This window comes from Bombina bombina, chromosome 3, assembly GCF_027579735.1.
Source record: "Bombina bombina isolate aBomBom1 chromosome 3, aBomBom1.pri, whole genome shotgun sequence".
NCBI classification, from domain to species: Eukaryota; Metazoa; Chordata; class Amphibia; order Anura; family Bombinatoridae; genus Bombina; species Bombina bombina.
The window spans coordinates 430,448,669-430,473,857 of NC_069501.1; the positions used below are offsets into that span (position 1 = coordinate 430,448,669).

Consider the following 25,189-nt stretch of genomic DNA (forward strand, 5'->3'; position numbering starts at 1 on the left):
TGAGAGGAGGAGAGGAGCAGAGTCCTTTGGAGGGGTTAAATCATAGGGGCCTATTATATAGCCCTTACCAGATCAGATGCGTTTTTTCACGCTGACACTCGCAGGGGCTGCCCTGGTGGAATTATCGTAAAAAAAAAAGCGTTAGTCCCTGCGAGTGGCGAGATGTCTCCTATTGAAAGTAATGGAGTTCGCTGGAAAGGGAATCTTTGCTGTGTACAGCGAAGTTAGCAGTGAGCAGGGGCGCACTTTAAAAATTAAATCCTGCAGCCAATATAAATCACATTACGTTGCTTTCAGCGTAGAGCTTAAGTATTATGAGTATTTGTCACAACCTCACCACCTTTTCATTTGTGAGAACAATAGTGGGAACTGAAGGGCGGAAATTTTAGGGGAAAAAACAACAATTACGCTTTGTATTTTGTACTTATAAGTACAAATTTTTAACGGCTAGATTTAGAGTTTTGTCGGTAATGACCCGCGTATCTAACGCTGGCTTTTTTCTGGCCGCACCTTTAAAATAACTCTGGTATTGAGAGTCCACAGAATGGCTGCGTTAGGCTCCAAAAAAGGAGCGTACAGCATATTTAACGCAACTTCAACTCTCGATACCAGAGTTGCTTACGGACGCGGCCAGCCTCAAAAACGTGCTCGTGCACGATTCCCCCATAGGAAACAATGGGGCTGTTTGAGCTGAAAAAAAACCTAACACCTGCAAAAAAGCCGCGTGCAGCTCCTAACGCAGCCCCATTGTTTCCTATGAAGAAACACTTCCTACGTCTGCACCTAACACTCTAACATGTACCCCGAGTCTAAACACCCCTAACCTTACACTTATTAACCCCTAATCTGCCGCTCCGTACACCCCCGCCACCTACATTATCCCTATGTACCCCTAATCTGCTGTCCCTAACACCGCCGACCCCTATATTATATTTATTAACCCCTAATCTGCCCCCCACAACGTCGCCTCCACCTGCCTACACTTATTGACCCCTAATCTGCCGAGCGGACCGCACCGCTATTATTATAAAGTTATTAACCCCTAATCCGCCTCACTAACCCTATAATAAATAGTATTAACCCCTAATCTGCCCTCCCTAACATCGCCGACACCTAACTTCAAATATTAACCCCTAATCTGCCGACTGGAGCTCACCGCTATTCTAATAAATTTATTAACCCCTAAAGCTAAGTCTAACCCTAACACTAACACCCCACTAAGTTAAATATAATTTACATCTAACGAAATTAATTAACTCTTATTAAATAAATTATTCCTATTTAAAGCTAAATACTTACCTGTAAAATAAACCCTAATATAGCTACAATATAAATTATATTTATATTATAGCTATTTTAGGATTTATATTTATTTTACAGGTAACTTTGTATTTATTTTAACCAGGTACAATAGCTAAAATAGTTAAAATAATTACAAAATTACCTGTAAAATAAATCCTAACCTAAGTTACAATTAAACCTAACACTACACTATCAATAAATTAATTAAATAAAATACCTACAATTACCTACAATAAAACCTAACACTACACTATCAATACATTAATTAAATACAATATCTACAAATAAATACAATGAAATAAACTAACTAAAGTACAAAAAATAAAAAAGAACTAAGTTACAAAAAATAAAAAAATATTTACAAACATCTGAAAAATATTACAACAATTTTAAACTAATTACACCTACTCTAAGCCCCCTAATAAAATAACAAAGACCCCCAAAATAAAAAAATGCCCAACCCTATTCTAAATTACTAAAGTTCAAAGCTCTTTTACCTTACCAGCCCTGAACAGGGCCCTTTGCGGGGCATGCCCCAAAGAATTCAGCTCTTTTGCCTGTAAAAAAAAAACACATACAATACCCCCCCCCCAACATTACAACCCACCACCCACATACCCCTAATCTAACCCAAACCCCCCTTAAATAAACCTAACACTAAGCCCCTGAAGATCTTCCTACCTTATCTTCACCATACCAGGTTCACCGATCGATCCAGAAGAGCTCCTCCGATGTCCTGATCCAAGCCCAAGCGGGGGGCTGAAGAGGTCCATGATCCGGCTGAAGTCATCATCCAAGCGGGAGCTGAAGAGGTCCATGATCCGGCTGAAGTCTTCATCCAAGCAGGAGCTGAAGAGGTCCATGATCCGGCTGAAGTCTATCAACGGCATCTTCAATCTTCTTTCTTCGGGAGCCATCATCTTCCATCCGACGCGGAACAACCTCTTCTCCCGACGCCTACTCGCCGAATGACGGTTCCTTTAAATGACGTCATCCAAGCTGGCGTCTCTCGAATTCCGATTGGCTGATAGGATTCTATCAACCAATCGGAATTAAGGTAGGAATATTCTGATTGGCTGATGGAATCAGCCAATCAGAATCAAGTTCAATCCGATTGGCTGATCGGATCAGCCAATCAGAATATTCAAACCTTAATTCCGATTGGTTGATAGAATCCTATCAGCCAATCGGAATTCGAGAGACGCCAGCTTGGATGACGTCATTTAAAGGAACCGTCATTCGGCGAGTAGGCGTCGGGAGAAGAGGATGTTCCGCGTCGGATGGAAGATGATGGCTCCCGAAGAAAGAAGATTGAAGATGCCGTTGATAGAAGACTTCAGCCGGATCATGGACCTCTTCAGCTCCCGCTTGGATGAAGACTTCAGCCGGATCATGGACCTCTTCAGCTCCCACTTGGATGATGACTTCAGCCGGATCATGGACCTCTTCAGCCCCCCGCTTGGGCTTGGATCAGGACATCGGAGGAGCACTTCTGGATCGATTGGTGAACCTGGTATGGTGAAGATAAGGTAGGAAGATCTTCAGGGGCTTAGTGTTAGGTTTATTTAAGGGGGGTTTGGGTTAGATTAGGGGTATGTGGGTGGTAAGTTGTAATGTTGGGGGGGGGGGTATTGTATGTGTTTTTTTTACAGGCAAAAGAGCTGAATTCTTTGGGGCATGCCCCGCAAAGGGCCCTGTTCAGGGCTGGTAAGGTAAAAGAGCTTTGAACTTTAGTAATTTAGAATAGGGTAGGGCATTTTTTTTATTTTGGGGGTCTTTGTTATTTTATTAGGGGGCTTAGAGTAGGTGTAATTAGTTTAAAATTGTTGTAATATTTTTCTGATGTTTGTAAATATTTTTTTATTTTTTGTAACTTAGTTCTTTTTTATTTTTTGTACTTTAGTTAGTTTATTTCATTGTATTTATTTATAGATATTGTATTTAATTAATGTATTGATAGTGTAGTGTTAGGTTTAATTGTAGGTAATTGTAGGTATTTTATTTAATTAATTTATTGATAGTGTAGTGTTAGGTTTAATTGTAACTTAGGTTAGGATTTATTTTACAGGTAATTTTGTAATTATTTTAACTATTTTAGCTATTGTACCTGGTTAAAATAAATACAAAGTTACCTGTAAAATAAATATAAATCCTAAAATAGCTATAATATAAATATAATTTATATTGTAGCTATATTAGGGTTTATTTTACAGGTAAGTATTTAGCTTTAAATAGGAATAATTTATTTAATAAGAGTTAATTAATTTCGTTAGATGTAAATTATATTTAATTTAGGGGGGGTGTTAGTGTTAGGGTTAGACTTAGCTTTAGGGGTTAATAAATTTATTAGAATAGCGGTGAGCTCCAGTCGGCAGATTAGGGGTTAATATTTGAAGTTAGGTGTCGGCGATGTTAGGGAGGGCAGATTAGGGGTTAATACTATTTATTATAGGGTTAGTGAGGCGGATTAGGGGTTAATAACTTTATAATAATAGTGGTGCGGTCCGCTCAGCAGATTGGGGGTTAATAAGTGCAGGCAGGTGGAGGCGACGTTGTGGGGGGCAGGTTAGGGGTTAATAAATATAATATAGGGGTCGGCGGTGTTAGGGGCAGCAGATTAGGGGTACATAGCTATAATGTAGCTGGCGGCGGCGGCGTGCGGACGGCAGATTAGGGTTTAATAAGTGTAGGTAGCTGGCGGCGACGTTGTGGGGGGCAGATTAGGGGTTAATAAATATAATATACGGGTCGGCTGTGTTAGGGGCAGCAGATTAGGGGTACATAAGTATAACGTAGGTGGCGGTCGGCAGATTAGGGGTTAAAAAAATTTAATCGAGTGGCGACGATGTGGGGGGACCTAGGTTTAGGGGTACATAGGTAGTTTATGGGTGTTAGTGTACTTTAGAGCACAGTAGTTAAGAGCTTTATAAACCGGCGTTAGCCCAGAAAGCTCTTAACTACTGACTTTTTTCTGCGGCTGGAGTTTTGTCGTTAGAATTCTAACGCTCACTTCAGCCACGACTCTAAATACCGGAGTTAGAAATATCCCATTGAAAAGATAGGATACGCAATTGACGTAAGGGGTTCTGCGGTATGGAAAAGTCGCGGCTGAAAAGTGAGTGTTAGACCCTTTTTTGACTGACTCCAAATACCGGCGGTAGCCTAAAACCAGCGTTAGGAGCCTCTAACGCTGGTTTTCACGGCTACCGCCAAACTCCAAATCTAGGCCTAAGTGTCTTTAGCACATCCAGCGTACTTAAATTTCTAATTACAGTGTGTATATTTAATATGATTTATTCTTGTGTAATTTGTATACAAATTTTAATTCTTTTTGGTAAAATACGATTTTTGGTGAACATTTGTTACGATTTTTGATGCACCTTAACAATACATGTTTTTCCTGTGTATTTTTGTGTGAATGAATAAATCATTCGATTTGTTTGATTTTTAAATTACGAATTTAATTGTGCACTTTTATAATGGATTTATCTCCTTCACATATGAAAATCAAAAATACGCCTCTTTGCAAGACATCATGTTTTTAAGGTAACAATTGGCTTTATGTTATTACACCAGGGAAATAGAAGGACTGCTGAGAATTCTTAAAGGCACACTAAAGTCAAAATTAAACTTTCATGATTCAGATAGAGTAAAAATTTTTAAAAAACTTCCCAATTCACTTATATTATCTAAATTTGAACAGTCTTTATTTGGACACTTTCTGAGGCGCCAGCTCCTACTGAGCATGTGCAGTAATTCACAGAATATACATATATGCATTTTGTGATTGGCTGATGCTGTCACATGATGCAGTGGGAGGGAAAATAAAACTAACTTTAAAAATTTCAGAAAATAAATCTACTGCTCATTTGAAATTCAAACTAAGTGCTTTTGTGTTGTCTTTTTAGTATGCATTTCCTGATTATGCTATTCTACTTTGATTAGTGGTCCTTTAAATAATCTCACCAGCACAGAGACCTTTAGATAATCAGCCCATTAGTGTCTTTCCAAGCCACACAAATTTTTGCATTTTAGGAGATAATGAGAAGCAGAGGTTTCACTAATCTACTTAAAGGGATAGGGTACCCCAACCGTTTCTTTTCGATTTGGATAGAACATACGATTGTAAACAACTTTTCAATTTACTTTTATCATCAAATTTGCTTCATTCTCTTGGTATCCTTTGCTGAAGTAACAACATTGCACTCCTGGCAGCTAGATGAACACATCTAGTTAGCCAATCACAAGAGACAAATGTGTGGAGGCACCAATCAGCAGCTTGCTCCCACTAGTGTAGGATATGTGCATATTCTTTTTCAACAACGAAGCACATTTGAAAATAGAAGTGAATTTAAAAGTGTCTTAAAGTTACATGCTTTATCTGAATCATGCAAGTTTAATTTTGACTTTCCTACCCCTTTAATGGGACATTAAAACTAATTAAAACTAATTATTGAAAAATAAGTAATACAAATTCTAGTGATGTTTTTAAGGGATGTAAGATTCCAAATAAATTGTGTCCTGTTATTGGAAGTGAATCATGAGCTAGGAAGCACATGTGCACCCTTTGCATTAATTTATTTTGCACATAGGACCTATGATGGAACATACAGAGGGACTAAATTAAGAATTGCAGATGTTATTAGGCCTGTGATTTATGAAAGGCTTGTTTTATTTATTTATGGCACCAAGCATTCAAAGCAGGTGTTAAAGACAACACCGATATTTATATCCACAAGAGATTACACAAGGTCCCTGACTAGAAGGAGAATACTAGATATAATATGCTTTTCAAGTCATCGGGTGACCCTTTGCCTAACAATTATAAGCACCATGATGTGCCATTTTTCCTTTTTTTATTGGTTCATTTCTCTGACCAGACATTAACTTCTATTTAGAAAATGAAAGTTAATGCCAAACCACTAGAGTTAACCTGTAACAGACAATAGTAAATGACTACTATATAAAAAGTTAAAATGTGTTTTTCTCCACAAATAGTGATGTGTTTCCTACACATTCCTGTTTAATTAATTTAAAAAAAAGTAAAAGCATGATGGATGAAGAAATATAGGTACTTTGTGGACTAGTAATAGTCTTTAGATATGGCTTTTAATTTGTTGCAGTTTGCCCAATATTTCATTTTAGTTTTTACGGTACATCATCATGTTGCAAGGTTCTAATGACATTACTGCACTTGAATTGCATTATCAATGGCATTTCCACGGGACCACAATATAGCAACAGAAAAACTATTGCATCCGCAATATAGTGGTGAACAAAATACTGCCCTAGAAGAAAATGTGGAGGGGGGGGGGGGTAGTGTTAATATTTACACACACATATATAGATATATTGCAAAAAAACATTTAATCAAACACAAAAAGTGCCAAAGTGCAATTACCACCCTTATTAAAATAAAATACAGCACTGGAATGTACTGGTACATGAACCCATATCTATATATTTTACTTGTAATACAAGCGCAAGAATAGAGCATACGATTTTAAAAAACTTTCCAATTTCCATCTATTTTTAAATTTGCTTAATTCTCTCTGTATCCTTTGTTGAAGCTGCAATAATGCTCTACTGTGAGATAGCTGAACACATCAGGTGAGCCAATGAAGACAGTCACATACATGCAGCCACCAATCAGCAGATAGCTCCTAGTAATGCATTGCCATTCCTGAGCCTACCTAGGTATGATTTTCAACACAGGATACAAAGAGATGGAAGCAAATTAGATAATAGAAGTAAATTGGAAAGTTGTTTAAAATTGTGTGTTTTATCCGAATCACAAAAGAAAAAACTATTGTGTGTCCTGTAGGTACATGCATTATTTTATTTTTTTGTTCTCTAACAAATGCACATACCTACAGGAAACCCAAAAGTATTACTGCATGAGATCTGTGCAAATCCAGATCTCAGTGTTTTGCACTTTCACAAGAATATTTGCACCTCTGAAAACAGATGAATGCAGCTTGCAGCAGCTTACTGTCGCATTTTGTTACAGAACGGAAAAAAATAAACGCACGTTCAGTGATGTCAAACATTATTTGATCCCCTGCTGAATTTTGTACATTGCCCACTGATAAAGATAATGGCAGGTTTATTTGAACAGTGAGAGGCAGAACAACAACAAAATCCAGAAAAACGCATTTCAAAAAAGTTATAAATTGATTTGCATTTTAATGAGTGAAATAAGTATTTGACCCCTTTGCAAAACATTACTTAGTACTTGGTGGCAAAACCCTTGTTGGCAATCACAGATGTCAGACATTTCTTGTAGTTGGCCACCAAGTTTGCACACATCTCAGGAGGGATTTTGTCCCACTCCTCTTTGCAAATCCTCTCCAAGTCATTAAGGTTTTGAGGCTGATGTTTGGCAACTCGAACCTTCAGCTCCCTCCACAGATTTTCTATAGGATTAAGGTCTAGAGACTGGTTAGGCCACTCCAGGACCTTAATGTGCTTCTTCTTGAGCCATTCCTTTGTTGCCTTGGCCGTGTGTTTTGGTTCACTGTCATGCTGGAATACCCATCCACGACCCATTTTAAATGCCCTGGATGAGGGAAGGAGGTTCTCACCCAAGATTTGACGGTACATGGCCACGTCCCTTAGCAGAAAAACGCCCCCAAAGCATAATGTTTCCACCTCCATGTTTGACGGTGGGGATGGTGTTCTTGGGGTCATAGGCAGCATTTCTCCTCCTCTAAACACGGCAAGTTGAGTTGATGCCAAAGAGCTCAATTTTGGTCTCACCTGACCACAACACTTTCACCCAGTTGTCCTCTGAATCATTCAGATGTTCATTGGCAAACTTCAGACGGTCCTGTACATGTGCTTTCTTGAGCAGGGGGACCTTGTGGGCACTGCAGGATTTTAGTCCTTCACAGCATAGTGTGTAACAAATTGTTTTCTTGGTGCCTATGGTCCCAGCTGCCTTGAGATCATTGACAAGATTCTTTCATGTAGTTCTGGGCTGATTCCTCACTGTTCTCATGATCATTGAAACTCCACGAGGTGAGATCTTGCATGGAGCCCCAGACCAAGGGAGATTGACAGTTATTTTGTGTTTCTTCCATTTGCGAATAATCGCACAAACTGTTGTCACCTTCTCACCAAGCTGCTTGGCGATGGTCTTGTAGCTCATTTCAGCCTTGTGTAGGTCTACAATCTTGTCCCTGACATCCTTGGACAGCTCTTTGGTTTTGGCCATGGTGGAGAGTTTGGAATCTGATTGATTGCTTCTGTGGACAGGTGTCTTTTATACAGGTAACAAGTTGAGATTAGGAGCACTCCCTTTAAGAGAGTGTTCCTAATCTCAGCTCATTACCTGTATAAAAGACACCTGGGAGCCAGAAATCTTGCTGTTTAATAGGGGATCAAATACTTATTTCACTCATAAATGTAAATCAATTTATAACTTTTTTGAAATGCGTTTTCCTGGTTTTTGTTGTTGTTATTCTGTCTCTCACTGGTCAAATCAACCAACTATTAAAATTATAGACTGGTCATTTCTTTGTCAGTGGGCAAACGTACAAAATCAGCAGGGGATCAACTACATTTTTCCCTCACTCTACCTAGTTTCCTGTCCCTTTTCTTTGAACGGTGTTAATGCTCAATAGCACTTATATTTTTTTGCTCCATTTGAAATTTAGCCCTTTATGGGGAATTAGATTTTGAGATCAATGTCCCCTTAAATACTTACACTGATGAGAATTGTTTTATTGGATCTTAAACATTTCGTATTACTTAGTTTGGCATTAGTGAATGCAAAACCAAACAGTGCTACAAATACAAAGAATATTTTATTTGACCACATAATCTAGCGCAAATGTTTACAAAGAGTGAAGATAGAAAATTCAGAGAAATAAAGAAAAAAAAAACATCAGAAGTGTGCAATACATTTATTTTGACTGCTTACAAAGAGTTAAAAAAAAAAAAAGAATCCACACTGTGTAGTTTGGTCAGTTGCATGTTTAGAATAAATCTGGCTTTGAACATTTTTTTTTAAACAAGCTCAGAATGTTTGGTTACTGAAGACAGATGTGCCCCATGAGGGTGTTTTAGCAATTTACTGTTGTAATGGGCAAAAGAGCTGCAGATTTAAGAGATGAATGGATAAATACATGCTCAGCTAAAGAAAATATTATAGATTTAGGAACTGGTACTAGGCTGGACAGTTGTTTCTAAAAAACAAACAAAAAAAATATATATATATTCAGAATGACAAAAAATAATTTCTATCTGTAGTAATAAGTAATAACCACGAGTAACTAATAGCAATTCATGTCCTCGAGAAATAATAAGGTTTAGATGCCAAAACCGTAAGCTTGATTTTATTCTAATAGATAACAAAATTTTGATAGATTCCACTTATTTTCTATCTAGAAATGTGACCTAACTGTGCACAACATCTTGTTTATGGCTTAATGGGACAGAAAACTATTCTGAGCTAGCTGAACACATCTAGTTAGCCAATCACAAGAGACAAATGTGTGCAGGCACCAATCAGCATCAGCTCCCACTAGTGATGTATATGTGCGTATTATTTTTCAACACGGGAAACCAAGAGAACGAAGCACATTTGAAAATAGAAGTGAATTTAAAAGTGTCTTAAAATTACATGTTATATCTGAATCGTGCAAGATTTATTTTGACTTTCCTATTCCTTTAAAATGTACATTTCTACTTACTGGGCAAAAGTTCTCTATCCGTATTCTCAGTGCATCCAGGGTAGGGATAAAAGAGATGACCCTTTTCTAGAGGATATGGGAGTATTCTAAATGCTGTTAAAAGAGAAAACAGATTTAGAAAATATATAAAGAAAATCTAAAAGATAACATGAATGAATATAATTAGGTAGAATTAATATTAAAATGACTTTACAAATGCTTTAGAAAAGTAGTCCATATGGAACTTTCTTTATCCATTGTGAGGGTAATAAGCAATTTTTATTCACGCTTACTAAAAGAAGCAGACTTATACAAATACATCTGCTTTCCAAAAAATTAGAAGACAGGCAAATGTTTTTCTTAATGAGTTCCAGGCAAACTGTAAAAAAGAAGTTCCCTTTAGGGACAAACCCATGAGCCATGGAGCCACTGGCTACTAGAATTTTACCTCTGGCTCCTAACTTTTTGGGTTATTCTCCATATATCTATATACAACTACCAATGTCTGGCTCCTAAATATTCTTACTAGCTCCTAATTTTTAAACACATTTGTTGAGCACTGCTTTAGGGGGTACATAAAATATACTGCATATTGGGAATATGCATTTCATTTAATGAACAATTGAAATGTGTGCCATAAAGAAACCTGTTTTATTTAAAGGGGTAACTAACAATATAATTGTATTAGAATATACAACTGTATATAGATAGCTCTGATCTGTGTATTAGATTATAACGTATCCCAAGAGAAAATCAGAATAGAAAATTAAATCATACATTATTTACTTTCATACCATAATCTTTATTAACCAAATATATGAAAAAAAGAGAAAAATCCACACATACAATAGCTTAAGGTAAAGTTAAAAACTCTTGAACCCAGTTGTAACATAAACCTTCCATGTGGATTGTGGGTTAAATGATTAGGAGTGTATCTAAGCCAGCAGCACAATCGTCAATATAGGCTAAGTCCTTACAATCCGAGGGCTAATTACAATTACTATTACTGGTATAGATGTGCTGCTGAGCAAATTATGTTAGAAGTAAGGTTTTTTTATTAAATATTTCTTTACAATATAGGTAAGCTGATTAAAAGGAAAGGAGACAAGGCTTCTCCCAGAGGACCCCTGACACGCGTTTCGCAAAAAACGCTTCCTCAGAGGGGGTCATTTAAAGGGGTATTAAACAATGCTCCTTTAGTAAAAAAGAAATACGATAAATTTAAGTAAAAATAAAAAACATTTTGTGTTAAAAAAAACAGCAAACAATTTACCTGTTTTCTTAATACATGAGCACTTAGAAATTCTCACTGTAGCCACTGCCCACAGCAAGATAAGAGAGCTACCATTACCGGACTTAGGTTACATGATCACATGATTTTTGCAGCAAAAGTCCTTTACTGAACATGGGCAATAAACTAATTGCAGCTAGCAGATAGATGTCTCCTAGCAACACTGCAAAGGAAAAACTGGTAATTTGCTTTCCTGCAGAAGCCTCAGCCTAGTTGTAGGGCTGTGACAGGAAGTAATGGACACTGTACAAATGTTGTTTAAAAAGTAACAAAAAGATAAAATCCTTTTAAAGCGATTAATAATACATATTGCAATAATTTCTATTAAGTATAACCCCATGTTTAGTTGTTTTTTTATTTCAACAATGAGACAAATTGTTTTATATCCCTTTAAAAAAAATTGCTCAATATGATGTGTAAAAATAAAAAATTCTGAGTCTTTTCAGTCAAACTCCCTGAATTTCCTTAAGCCACATGCATGCTTACATTGAGCCCTAGACTTATATAATACCTCTATTAAGAAATTAAAAATAAATGTATGCTTTTGGAAGTATTAATTATATACTTGCAAATATCCCTTATTTCAAATCTAGCAAATTACTTTGGATAATATGAGTACAAGGGATACTAAGGCATCTAAATGTATACCCTTTACAACAACTGGCTGCTAAAGATCAAACCCCATCAGGTGCATCATCCAAACAACCTCTGCACTTCCCAGGCCTCCCCTTTATGCCAGACGCATATGCAAGCTACTTAATCAGTTGTATGCTCAGATATCAGATATGTGTCCAGCAACCACATTATGCCAGATGTATACATAGCCATCAACATAGGATTGTATGTCTAAGAATACAGCTGACAATGGGACAAATATTAAACAACAGATAACATGCATAATCCCACCAACTCCCTTTATGCCAAATGTACGCCCAAAGAGCCTTCATATCCGTTGTATGTTCCCAGCAACTGCTTTATTCTAGCTGAATGAGACAAAATCAGAGCTACCACTGAATATATGTCCCATATATTTCTATACGGCTGTTGTATGTCTTAAAGTTAGACCTTAGATCAGATGCATATCTCCAAAAAACAGGTTGTCATGGACTGGTGCCAGAGGTACCTGGATGGATTAGGAAATTTGGATCTGCTGTAGTTCAAGACAGGGCAGAAGCAAACATTTCTTAAACATAAAGTCACTTTGGCCACACATTGTTTGTTTTTTCTCTTCATTTCATTGGTGCTTTATACTGTATGTTCTCAGAAGAAATTTCTACTTCAGCTGCCATGAGGAAGATATGACCCTTGAACAATGAGATTTAAACCCCAACAGAACTATTACCTTCACGACTTAATGAGTTGACCAGATGCATCAGACCAGCCATATTGAAAATATCGTTTTTTCCAACATACAACTTTTGCAATGTTCATATGGAAATACCAATATCTTGCTTGATTAGTTTTATGATCAATAAGGATGTGACAATACTGAAGTACATCCAAGGAATATGGCCTTTACCCGTTCATTACGTTTTTTTTTATCGGGATAAAATGAGAAAAAGCATTTATTCTGCAAAGTATGAAACTATGAACCTATTACCACAAAAGTAAATACAAAAAAAAATAATACTTTGAGTGAGAGATTCCAGAGTGATTCTTCTCCTGATGGCTCAAAATGAGAGATCAACAAAGTTTCCAGGCCTAGAAGTGAATCCAATGGAGACATTAAATGGACACTAAAGTCAAAATAAACATTTATGATTCAGAAAGAGTATGCAGTTTTAAGACACTTTCCAATTTACTCCTATTATCAAATTTTGCACAGTATTTTTATGTGCACATTTCTGGGGAACAAGCTCCTACTAAGCATGTGCACAAGATCACAAGGTATATGTACAGTATCTCACAAAAGTGAGTACACCCCTCACATTTTGGTAAATATTTTATTATATCTTTTCATGTGACAACACTGAAGAAATGACACTTTGCTACAATGTAAATTAGTGAGTGTACAGCCTGTATAAGAGAGTGTAAATTTGCTGTCCCTTCAAAATAACTTAACACAGCCATTAGCGTCTAAACTGTTGGCAACAAAAGTGAGTACACCCTAAGTGGAAATGTCCAAATTGGGCCCAATTAGCCATTTTCCCTCCTTGGTGTCATGTGACTGGTTAGTGTTACAAGGTCTCAGGTGTAAATGGGGAGCAGGTGTGTTAAATTTGGTGTTATCGATCTCACACTCTCTCATACTGGTCACTGGAAGTTCAACATGGCACCTCATGGCAAAGAACTTTCTGAGGATCTGAAAAAAAGAATTGTTGCTCTACATAAAGATGGGCTAGGCTATAAGAAGATCGGCAAGACCCTAAAACTGAGCTGCAGCACGGTGGGCAAGACCATACAGCGGTTTCACAGGACAGGTTCCACTCAGAACAGGCCTCCCCATGGTCGACCAAAGAAGTTGAGTGCACGTGCCCAGCGTCATATCCAGACGTTGTCTTTGGGAAATAGACGTATGAGTGCTGTCAGCATTGCTGCAGAGGTTGAAGGGGTGGGGGGTCAGCCTGTCAGTGCTCAGACCATACGTCGCACATTGCATCAAATTGGTCTGCATGGCTGTCCTAGAAGTAAGCCTCTTCTAAAGATGATGCACTAGAAGGCCCGCAAAAAGTTTGCTGAAGACAAGCAGACTAACGACATGAATTACTGGAACCAAGTCCTGTGGTCCGATGAGACCAAGATAAACTTATTTGGTTCAGTTGGTGTCAAGCGTGTATGGCAGCAACCAGGTGAGGAGTACAAAGACAAGTGGATCTTGCCTACAGTCAAGCATGGTGGTGGGAGTGTCATGGTCTGGGCCTGCATGAGTGCTGCCGGCACTGGGAAGCTACAGTTCATTGAGGAAACCATGAATGCCAACATTTACTGTGACATACTGAAGCAGAGCATGATCCCCTCCCTTTGGAGGCTGGGCAGTATTCCAACATGATAACGACCCCAAACACACCTCCAAGACAACCACTGCCTTGCTAAAGAAGCTGAGAGTAAAGGCGATGGACTGGCCAAGCATGTCTCCAAACCTAAACCCTATTGAGAATCTGTGGGGCATCTTCAAACGGAATGTGGGGGAGTGCAAGGTCTCTAACATCCACCAGCTCTGTGATGTTGTCATGGAGGAGTGGAAGAGGACTCCAGTGGCAACCTGTGAGGCTCTGTTGAACTCCATGCCTAAGAGGGTTAAGGCAGTACTGGAAAATAATGGTGGCCACACAAAATATTGACACTTTGGGCCCAATTTGGACATTTCCACTTAGGGGTGTACTCAATTTTGTTGCCAACGGTTTAGACATTAATGTCTGTGTGTTGAGCTATTTTGAGGGGACAGCAAATTTACACTGTTATACAGGCTGTACACTCACTATTTAACATTGTAGCAATGTGTAATTTCTTCAGTGGTTTCACATGAAAAGATATAACATACTTACAAAAATGTGAGGGGTGTACTCACTTTTGTGAGATACTGTATACTAGTCTGTGATTGACTGATGTTTGTCACATGATACAGGGGGCTGGAAAATGGGAGAAAAAAATAAATAGGCCAGAAAAAACATAATTTATGTAAGAACTTACCTGATAAATTAATTTCTTTCATATTAGCAAGAGTCCATGAGCTAGTGACGTATGGGATATACATTCCTACCAGGAGGGGCAAAGTTTCCCAAACCTCAAAATGCCTATAAATACACCCCTCACCACACCCACAAATCAGTTTAACGCATAGCCAAGAAGTGGGGTGATAAGACAAAAGTGCGAAAGCATAAAAAATAAGGAATTGGAATAATTGTGCTTTATACAAAAAATCATAACCACCACAAAAAAGGGTGGGCCTCATGGACTCTTGCTAATATGAAAGAAATTAATTTATCAGGTAAGTTCTTACATAAATTATGTTTTCTTTCATGTAATTAGCAAGAGTCCATGAGCTAGTGACGTATGGGATAATGACTACCCAAGATGTGGATCTTCCACACAAGAGTCACTAGAGAGGGAGGGATAAAATAAAGACAGCCAATTCCGCTGAAAATAATCCACACCCAAAATAAAGTTTAAATCTTATAATGAAAAAAACTGAAATTATAAGCAGAAGAATCAAACTGAAACAGCTGCCTGAAGTACTTTTCTACCAAAAACTGCTTCAGAAGAAGAAAACACATCAAAATGGTAGAATTTAGTAAAAGTATGCAAAGAAGACCAAGTTGCTGCTTTGCAAATCTGATCAACCGAAGCTTCATTCCTAAATGCCCAGGAAGTAGAAACTGACCTAGTAGAATGAGCTGTAATCCTTTGAGGAGTTTTACCCGACTCGACATAAGCATGATGAATTAAAGATTTCAACCAAGATGCCAAAGAAATGGCAGAGGACTTCTGACCTTTCCTAGAACCGGAAAAGATAACAAATAGACTAGAAGTCTTTCGAAAATTCTTAGTAGCCTCAACATAATATTTCAAAGCTCTAACTACATCCAAAGAATGCAATGATCTCTACTTAGAATTCTTAGGATTAGGACATAATGAAGGAACCACAATTTCTCTGCTAATGTTGTTAGAATTCACAACCTTAGGTAAAAATTTAAAAGAAGTTCGCAACACCGCCTTATCCTGATGAAAAATCAGAAAAGGAGACTCACAAGAAAGAGCAGATAATTCAGAAACTCTCCTAGCAGAAGAGATGGCCAAAAGAAACAAAACTTTCCAAGAAAGTAATTTAATGTCCAATGAATGCATAGGTTCAAACGGAGGAGCTTGAAGAGCCCCCAGAACCAAATTCAAACTCCAAGGAGGAGAAATTGACTTAACAGGTTTTATACGAGCCAAAGCTTGTACAAAACAATGAATATCAGAAAGATTAGCAATCTTTCTGTGAAAAAGAACAGAAAGAACAGAGATTTGTCCTTTCAAGGAACTTGCAGACAAACCTTTATCCAAACCATCCTGAAGAAACTTTAAAATTCTCGGAATTCTAAAAGAATGCCAGGAAAAATGAGAAAGACACCAAGAAATATAAGTCTTCCAGGCTCGATAATATATCTTCCTAGATACAGATTTACGAGCCTGTAACATAGTATTAATCACAGAGTCAGAAAAACCTCTTTGACTAAGAATCAAGCATTCAATCTCCATACCTTTAAATTTAAGGATTTGAGATCCTGATGGTAAAAAGGACCTTGCGACAAAAGGTCTGGTCTTAACGGAAGAGTCCATGGTTGGCAAGAAGCCATCCGGACAAGATCCGCATACCAAAACCTGTGAGGCCATGCTGGAGCCACCAGCAGAACAAACGAGCATTCCTTCAGAATCTTGGAGATTACTCTTGGAAGAAGAACTAGAGGCGGAAAGATATAGGCAGGATGATACTTCCAAGGAAGTGACAATGCATCCACTGCTTCCGCCTAAGGATCCCTGGATCTGGACAGATACCTGGGAAGTTTCTTGTTTAGATGAGAAGCCATCAGATCTATTTCTGGAAGTCCCCACATTTGAACAATCTGAAGAAATACCTCTGGGTGAAGAGACCATTCGCCCGGATGTAACGTTTGGCGACTGAGATAATCCGCTTCCCAATTGTCTATACCTGGGATATGAACTGCAGAAATTAGACAAGAGCTGGATTCCGCCCATACCAGTATTCGAGATACTTCTTTCATAGCCAGAGGACTGTGAGTCCCTCCTTGATTATTGATATATGCCACAGTTGTGACATTGTCTGCCTGAAAACAAATGAACGATTCTCTCTTTAGAAGAGGCCATGACTGAAGAGCTCTGAAAATTGCACGGAGTTCCAAAATATTGATTGGTAATCTCACCTCCTGAGATTCCCAAACCCCTTGTGCTGTCAGAGACCCCCAAACAGCTCCCCAAACTGTCAGACTTGCATCTGTTGAAATTACAGTCCAGGTCGGAAGAACAAAAGAAGCCCCCTGAATTAAACAATGGTGATCTGTCCACCACGTCAGAGAGTGTCGTACAATCGGTTTTAAAGATATTAATTGAGATATCTTTGTGTAATCCCTGCACCACTGGTTCAGCATACAGAGCTGAAGAGGTCGCATGTGAAAACGAGCAAAGGGGATCGCTTCCGATGCAGCAGTCATAAGACCTAGAATTTCCATGCATAAGGCTACCGAAGGGAATGATTGAGACTGAAGGTTTCGACAAGCTGAGATCAATTTTAGACGTCTCTTGTCTGTCAGAGACAGAGTCATGGACACTGAATCTATCTGGAAGCCTAAAAAGGTTACCCTTGTCTGAGGAATCAATGAACTTTTCGGTAAATTGATCCTCCAACCATGATCTCGAAGAAACAACACAAGTCGATTCGTATGAGATTCTGCTAAATGTGAAGACTGAGCAAGTACCAAGATATCGTCCAAATAAGGAAATACCACAATACCCTGTTCTCTGATTACAGACAGAAGGGCACCGAGAACCTTTGTAAAAATTCTTGGAGCTTTTGCTAGGCCAAACGGCAGAGCCACAAACTGGTAATGCTTGTCTAGGAAAGAGAATCTCAGAAACTGATAGTGATCTGGATGAATCGGAATATGCAGATATGCATCCTGTAAATCTATTGTGGACATATAATGCCCTTGCTGAACAAAAGGCAGGATAGTCCTTATAGTTACCATTTTGAATGTTGGTATCCTTACATAACGATTCAATATTTTTAGATCCAGAACTAGTCCGAAGGAATTCTCCTTCTTTGGTACAATGAAGAGATTTGAATAAAACCCCAGCCCCTGTTCCAGAACTGGAACTGGCATAATTACTCCAGCCAACTCTAGATCTGAAACACATTTCAGAAATGCTTGAGCCTTCGCTGGATTTACTGGGACACGGGAAAGAAAAAATCTCTTTGCAGGAGGCCTTATCTTGAAGCCAATTCTGTACCCTTCTGAAACAATGTTCTGAATCCAAAGATTGTGAATTGAATTGATCCAAATCTCTTTGAAAAATCGTAATCTGCCCCCTACCAGCTGGACTGGAATGAGGGCCGCACCTTCATGTGGACTTGGGAGCTGGCTTTGGTTTTCTAAAAGGCTTGGATTTATTCCAGACTGGAGATGGTTTCCAAACTGATACCGCTCCTGTGGGTGAAGGATCAGGCTTTTGTTCCTTGTTGTGACGAAAGGAACGAAAACTATTATTAGACCTAAATTTACCTCTAGAATTTTTATCCTGTGGTAAAAAAGTTCCTTTCCCTCAAGTAACAGTTGAGATAATAGAATCCAACTGAGAACCAAATAATTTATTACCCTGGAAAGAAAGGGAAAGCAAAGTTGACTTAGAAGACATATCAGCATTCCAAGTTTTAAGCCATAAAGCTCTTCTAGCTAAAATAGCTAGAGACATATACCTGACATCAATTCTAATGATACCAAAGATGGCATCACAAATAAAGTTATTAGCATGTTGAAGAAGATTAACAATGCTATGAGAATTATGATCGGTTACTTGTTGCGCTAAAGCTTCTAACCAAAAAGTTGAAGCTGCAGCAACATCCGCTAAAGATATAGCAGGTCTAAGAAGATTACCTGAACATAAGTAAGCTTTTCTTAGAAAGGATTCAATTTTCCTATCTAAAGGATCCTTAAAGGAAGTACTATCTGCCGTAGGAATAGTAGTACGTTTAGCAAGAGTGGAGATAGCCCCATCAACCTTAGGGATTTTGTCCCAAAACTCTAATCTGTCAGATGGCACAGGATATAATTGCTTAAAACGTTTAGAAGGAGTAAATGAATTACCCAAATTATTCCATTCCCTGGAGATTACATCAGAAATAGCCTCAGGGACAGGAAAAACTTCTGGAATAACTACAGGAGATTTAAAAACCTTATTTAAACGTTTAGATTTAGTATCAAGAGGACCAGAATCCTCTATTTCTAATGCAATTAAGACTTCTTTAAGTAAAGAACGAATAAATTCCATTTTGAATAAATATGAAGATTTATCAGCATCAATCTCTGAAACAGAATCCTCTGAACCAGAGGAATCTTTATCAGAATCAGAATAATGATGTTCATTTAAAAATTCATCTGAAAAATGAGAAGTTTTAAAAGACCTTTTACGTTTACTAGAAGGAGGAATAACAGACATAGCCTTCTTAATGGATTTAGAAACAAAATCTCTTATGTTAACAGGAACACTCTGAGTATTAGATGTTGATGGAACAGCAACAGGTAATGTAACATTACTAAAGGAAATATTATCTGCATTAACAAGTTTGTCATGACATTCATTACAAACAACAGCTGGAGGAACAGATACCACAAGTTTACAGCAGATACACTTAACTTTGGTAGATCCAGCACCAGGCAGCGACTTTCCAGAAGTATCTTCTGACTCAGGGTCAATCTGGGACATCTTGCAATATGTAATAGAAAAAACAACATATAAAGCAAAATTGATCAAATTCCTTAAATGACAGTTTCAGGAATGGGAAAAAATGCCAGTGAACAAGCTTCTAGCAACCAGAAGCAATAAATAATGAGACTTAAATAATGTGGAGACAAAAATGACGCCCATATTTTTTAGCGCCAAAAAAGACGCCCACATTATTTGGCGCCTAAATGCTTTTGTCGCCAAAAATGACGCCACATCCGGAACGCCGACACTTTTGGCGCAAAAAAACGTCAAAAAATGACGCAACATCCGGCGACACGTATGACGCCGGAAACAGAAAATAATTTTTTGCGCCAAAAAAGTCAGCGCCAAGAATGACGCAATAAAATGAACCATTTTCAGCCCCCGCAAGCCTAACAGCCCACAGGGAAAAAAGTCAAATTTTTAAGGTAAGAAAAAAATTGATTTATTCATATGCATTATACCAAATATGAAACTGACTGTCTGCAATAAGGAACGTTGAACATCCTGAGTCAAGGCAAATAAATGTTTGAACACATATATTTAGAACTTTATATAAAAGTGCCCAACCATAGCTTAGAGTGTCACAGAAAATAAGACTTACTTACCCCAGGACACTCATCTACATGTAGTAGAAAGCCAAACCAGTACTGAAACGAGAATCAGTAGAGGTAATGGTATATATAAGAGTATATCGTCGATCTGAAAAGGGAGGTAAGAGATGAATCTCTACGACCGATAACAGAGAACCTATGAAATAGACCCCGTAGAAGGAGATCATTGAATTCAAATAGGCAATACTCTCTTCACATCCCTCTGACATTTACTGCACGCTGAGAGGAAAACCGGGCTCCAACCTGCTGCGGAGCGCATATCAACGTAGAATCTAGCACAAACTTACTTCACCACCTCCATAGGAGGCAAAGTTTGTAAAACTGATTTGTGGGTGTGGTGAGGGGTGTATTTATAGGCATTTTGAGGTTTGGGAAACTTTGCCCCTCCTGGTAGGAATGTATATCCCATACGTCACTAGCTCATGGACTCTTGCTAATTATATGAAAGAAAAATCTACTGCTTATTTTAAATTCAGAGTAGGTGTTATTACATTGTCTTTTCATCATGCACTTGTTAATTATGCAATTATACTGTATTTAGTGGGCCTTTAACAACTTGCACTGCTTAAAATAAAAAATGTTGGACCAACAAGCAATCTTACTCCAATAATAGCAAATAAAAGTTGAGACTAGGTAGTATTGGAGTTTAAATGTCACATAAAACTGTCATTTAAAGGGACACTCAATCAAAATTAAACTTTCATTATTCAGATAGAGCATGCCAATTTAAACAACTTTCCAATTTACTTCCATTAACAAAATGTGCACAGTTTTTTTATATTTAAACTTTTTGAGTCACCAGCTCCTGCTGAGCATGTGCAAGAATAAGTGTGTATGCATTTGTGAATGGCTGATGGCTATCACATGGTACGTGTATGCATTTGTGATTGGCTGATGGCTGTCACATGGTACAGGGGGAGTGGAAAAAGACATAACTTTTAAAATTGTCAGAAAAAAAAATCTACTACTCATTTGAAGCTCAGACTAAGTGCTATTGCATTGTCATGTTATCTTGCATTTGTTGATTATGCAAATCTACTGTGTTGACTGGTCCTTTAAAGATTAAAAAAATATATGAACAATCAAATCCAATTAAACATCATGTGACTTTATCCATGCAAAAAGGCATCTTGAAAACAATAAGCTGAGACTGTTTACATTGAGGGCTTGCAATAGTGTACTAACCTGTGCAAAAAGCTCAAGAGTTTTATATCAGAATGAACAAACAGACCTAGAAACAGAATGTCTGGACACAGAGACAAAGAACACAGTTTTCCTTTAGCCATTTGCACTAGAAGGGGGAACCAAGGAACCCTCAGGCAACAGGGCAGAATCACCCCTATATCTGTCTTACTGATTTTTTCTTAAAACTCTAAGCACTGGAGGAAATTAAGTGAACATAAAATAAAAGAGACAGTCACATCAGACAGAGAAAAGGTCTACTGCATACGCCTTTTTGGAGGAAAATGGCTGACAAATCTTTCCACCTGATAAGTACACTGAAGTCATAACGTCTATTACTGGAATGCTTTAGCATGTAGTCATATGATGCAACATTGATTTGTTGACACTTCACGCTCCTGACACGAAGAGCTATTTGTCGAGATAGTTCACCTGGTGATTGCTGGTTGAACATGTCTGGCTTCCTGTATCATAGAAGAACATGGAGTGCTTAATCTGTTATTTTATTATAACAAAATGTTGCACAATTCTCTGTGAGACACTGCTGCATTAGGTAGATGGTCTTCAAATTGAAAAAGGGCCATACCAACTTTCAGGAGTTAAAATGCACTTATCAGCAACAATAGTTTGCTGACCAATGGACTTGAGTATTGGGTTATGAGGTTTACGTTGCTGCAGATGTAACCAAGTCTTCCACTTGTCCAAGACAGTTTTATTCAATATGAAGTAGGTACACAGAATAAGACTCATGTTGTGACGCTAGTCTTTGAGAAAGTAGCCTTAAGTTGCACAAATTCTCTATCTGGCTTTAGTATCAATGGCACAGCTGGAGACAATGAGACTGATCCAGATACAGTATGATAGGATAAAATAGGACAATGATATAGAATCAGAAAGAAAAATGAAAAGACAAGATATGTTAGGTTATAAAACAAGAGAAAGAAGAGGGATCACGAATAAGGATAATGAAAGAATTAATATACCTTTTATTACACAATAATGTGAGGATGAATCAAATCTGGAAAAGATTATAAAAAATCATTGGAATATTTTAACATATGACCCAGATATAGGCTTAAAATTACCGAATAGACCTAGATTCATTTATAGAAAGGCCAGGAACCTAAAAAGCAGATTAGCCCCCTCCATGAGTAAAAATCACTCTAGGGAAGGAGTTGAAAAAGGAGTACTAGGCCAAGATTTAAAAGGTTTCTATCCTTGCCATATCTGCAAAGCTTGCAGACACTCCACAAAGCTTTCCATTGTAATGTTACAGGAAAAGAGTACAAGATAAAAAATACTATCAGGTGTATGGACAAAAATGTGATATACCTGATAGAATGCAAAAAGTGCAAAATTCAATATACAGACGAGACAGAATGAACAATTAGGGAGCGTATAAGAGAACACATTCTCTCAATAGAAAACTCAGAGGAAGAACGAAACTTAGATCTTCCAGTACCCAAGCACTTCAGAATATGTAACAACAGTAACCACAAATATTTCCATTTCATTGCCATAGATAAAATCATGAGAGATTTCAGAGGGGGTAATCAGGTAAAAAACCTACTACAAACAGAAGCTAAATGGGTTTTCCAGCTCCAGACACTCCACCCCAAAGGGCTAAATCTTTATTTTAGTCTAAACAGCTTTTTGAAAGATAGCTAGACCCTTTATACCCCTAGGAGTATTTTGGGACAGAAAAGGATATTAGGTGACCTCATCAATCTATTAACCTATATACTTATATATCGTCTCAACCTTTATTATCACTCTCATCTATAAAACCATTTAACCACACCACATTCTAGTTTGATATTTCAAAAATAATTTGGAGACATTCATTAAAGGGACAGTCTACACCAGAATTGTTATTGTTTTAAAACATAGATAATCCCTTGCTTACCAATTCCCTACTTTTGCATAACCAACACAGTTATATTTATATATTTTTTACCTCTGTGATTATCTTGTATCTAAGCCTCTGCAGACTGCCCCTTTATTTCAGTTCTTTTGACAGACTTGCAGTTTAGCCAATCAGTGATGGCTCCCAGGTAACTTCACGTGCACGAGCACAGTGTTATCTATATGAAAAACATGAACTAACACCCTCTAGTGGTGAAAAACCTGTTAAAATGCATTCTTAAGAGGCGGCCTTCAAGGTCTAAGAAATTAGCATATGAACTTCCTAGGTTAAGCTTTCAACTAAGAATACCAAGCAAACAAAGAAAACTTGGTGATAAAAGTAAATTGGAAAATTGCTTAAAATGACATGCCCTATCTGAATTATGAAAGTTTTTTTGGGACTAGACTGTCCCTTTAAGTTGGAGATACCTAGGGACTCTCATACTCTAATATTTAATATATACTAAATATCACTAGAATATAAGGGGTTAGTTACAAGACAAAACAAATTGTTATACAAAGTATAACTTGTTTATAAAACATATAACTTATTTATTAAATAAATAATGATACTAAATGGAATATACATTAGAATTTTGGTTGTTTTTTACTATGATATGTCACCCTATTTTAAATATTTTTTTAACATTCTTTACATTTAGGATAAGGAACTGTGATAACAAGTGTGTACTGGTTTTTAGTTTTAATTGCTCTGAAGAATAAATTTGCAATTAGATAACTTATCAATTTCTACACTAATAGAACACAGACACTTGCAAAGTACTTTTCTCACTCAGCTGTGTTAAATCAAATAAAGCCCAGAGGGGTATATACAAACCCGGATCGACACCAGCAGTACAGCTTGAAAAACGCCGGATTACTCGGCTGAAACGCGTAGATTGAACTGCTGCTTTTACTTTGACTAAGAGATACAGATACTTTCTGACCGCATCGAGTACCCGTAGGACCGCAGATCTGGAAGAACTCTTCAGGAGGACCCTACTTGCAAACAAAGCAGATACATTGAGTCTTGCGGTAGAGAGAAATCAAGAGCAATAACAAGACAAAGGCTCCAGGACCGGCCTACAAGGTAAACTCACGGCAGATAGTAAGTACCGACAAGAAACTTGATTTAAGACATCAAACGGAAATCTTACTACGGATATTTGTATAAATAACCCCAGGCCTATTACGGAACACACAAACTGGCTAAGGGATTCCGCCCCGTTAATTTTGAAAACCCCCATATCTGCAAGTGGTATATCACAATAAGACTGGTTTATGTTTTAACAGGTCAGCTGACCGCTATATGATTAACTTCTGTAATTCATCTAATTAATTTTATTTATTGTGTTTTAAACTCTGACTGTAGTGCACCGTGTGTTTTTAAAGGGAATGGCCGTAATGCCAAAACATATAATATTGCATTAACGTACAAACCAGATGCTAGTTGGCATATTCAGCCTGAAACCATTTTTAGAGTTTTTTATGTTATGTATCAGGGAATTTTATTAACTATTAAAAATATAATTCTGTAATTATAGATTTAAATCCTTTCCCGAGGTTTAAGCTATCTTAGCGATTTATCTCCACATCACACTTTTTTCTTTCTGTAAAATTTAATCTGATATTTTCAAGGGAGCATCACAGGAAATTTAGTTTACCTCATAAACATTGCAGAGCAAGAATTTTTTTTAACCCTTTCTTAATTTGGACTCATCCAGATACACATTGTTGGATTGTGCAGGGGCTTGAAAATGGTCACTAGTGGACTCAGTCAGACTAATTTGTTTTGTGGG

At 37.6% G+C, this 25,189-nt stretch overlaps 1 protein-coding gene across 2 annotated transcripts in view; it reads right to left on the reverse strand.

Annotated features, from left to right (window-relative positions):
• Positions 1-25,189, reverse strand: part of LOC128653397 (suppressor of tumorigenicity 7 protein homolog) — a 400,896-nt gene that overhangs the window by 82,070 nt on the left and 293,637 nt on the right. For both annotated transcript variants that reach the window (XM_053706647.1, XM_053706648.1), the window contains exon 13: positions 9,999-10,091. In XM_053706647.1, coding sequence (XP_053562622.1) covers positions 9,999-10,091 — 93 coding nt within the window. The remainder of the gene's footprint in view (positions 1-9,998; positions 10,092-25,189) is intronic.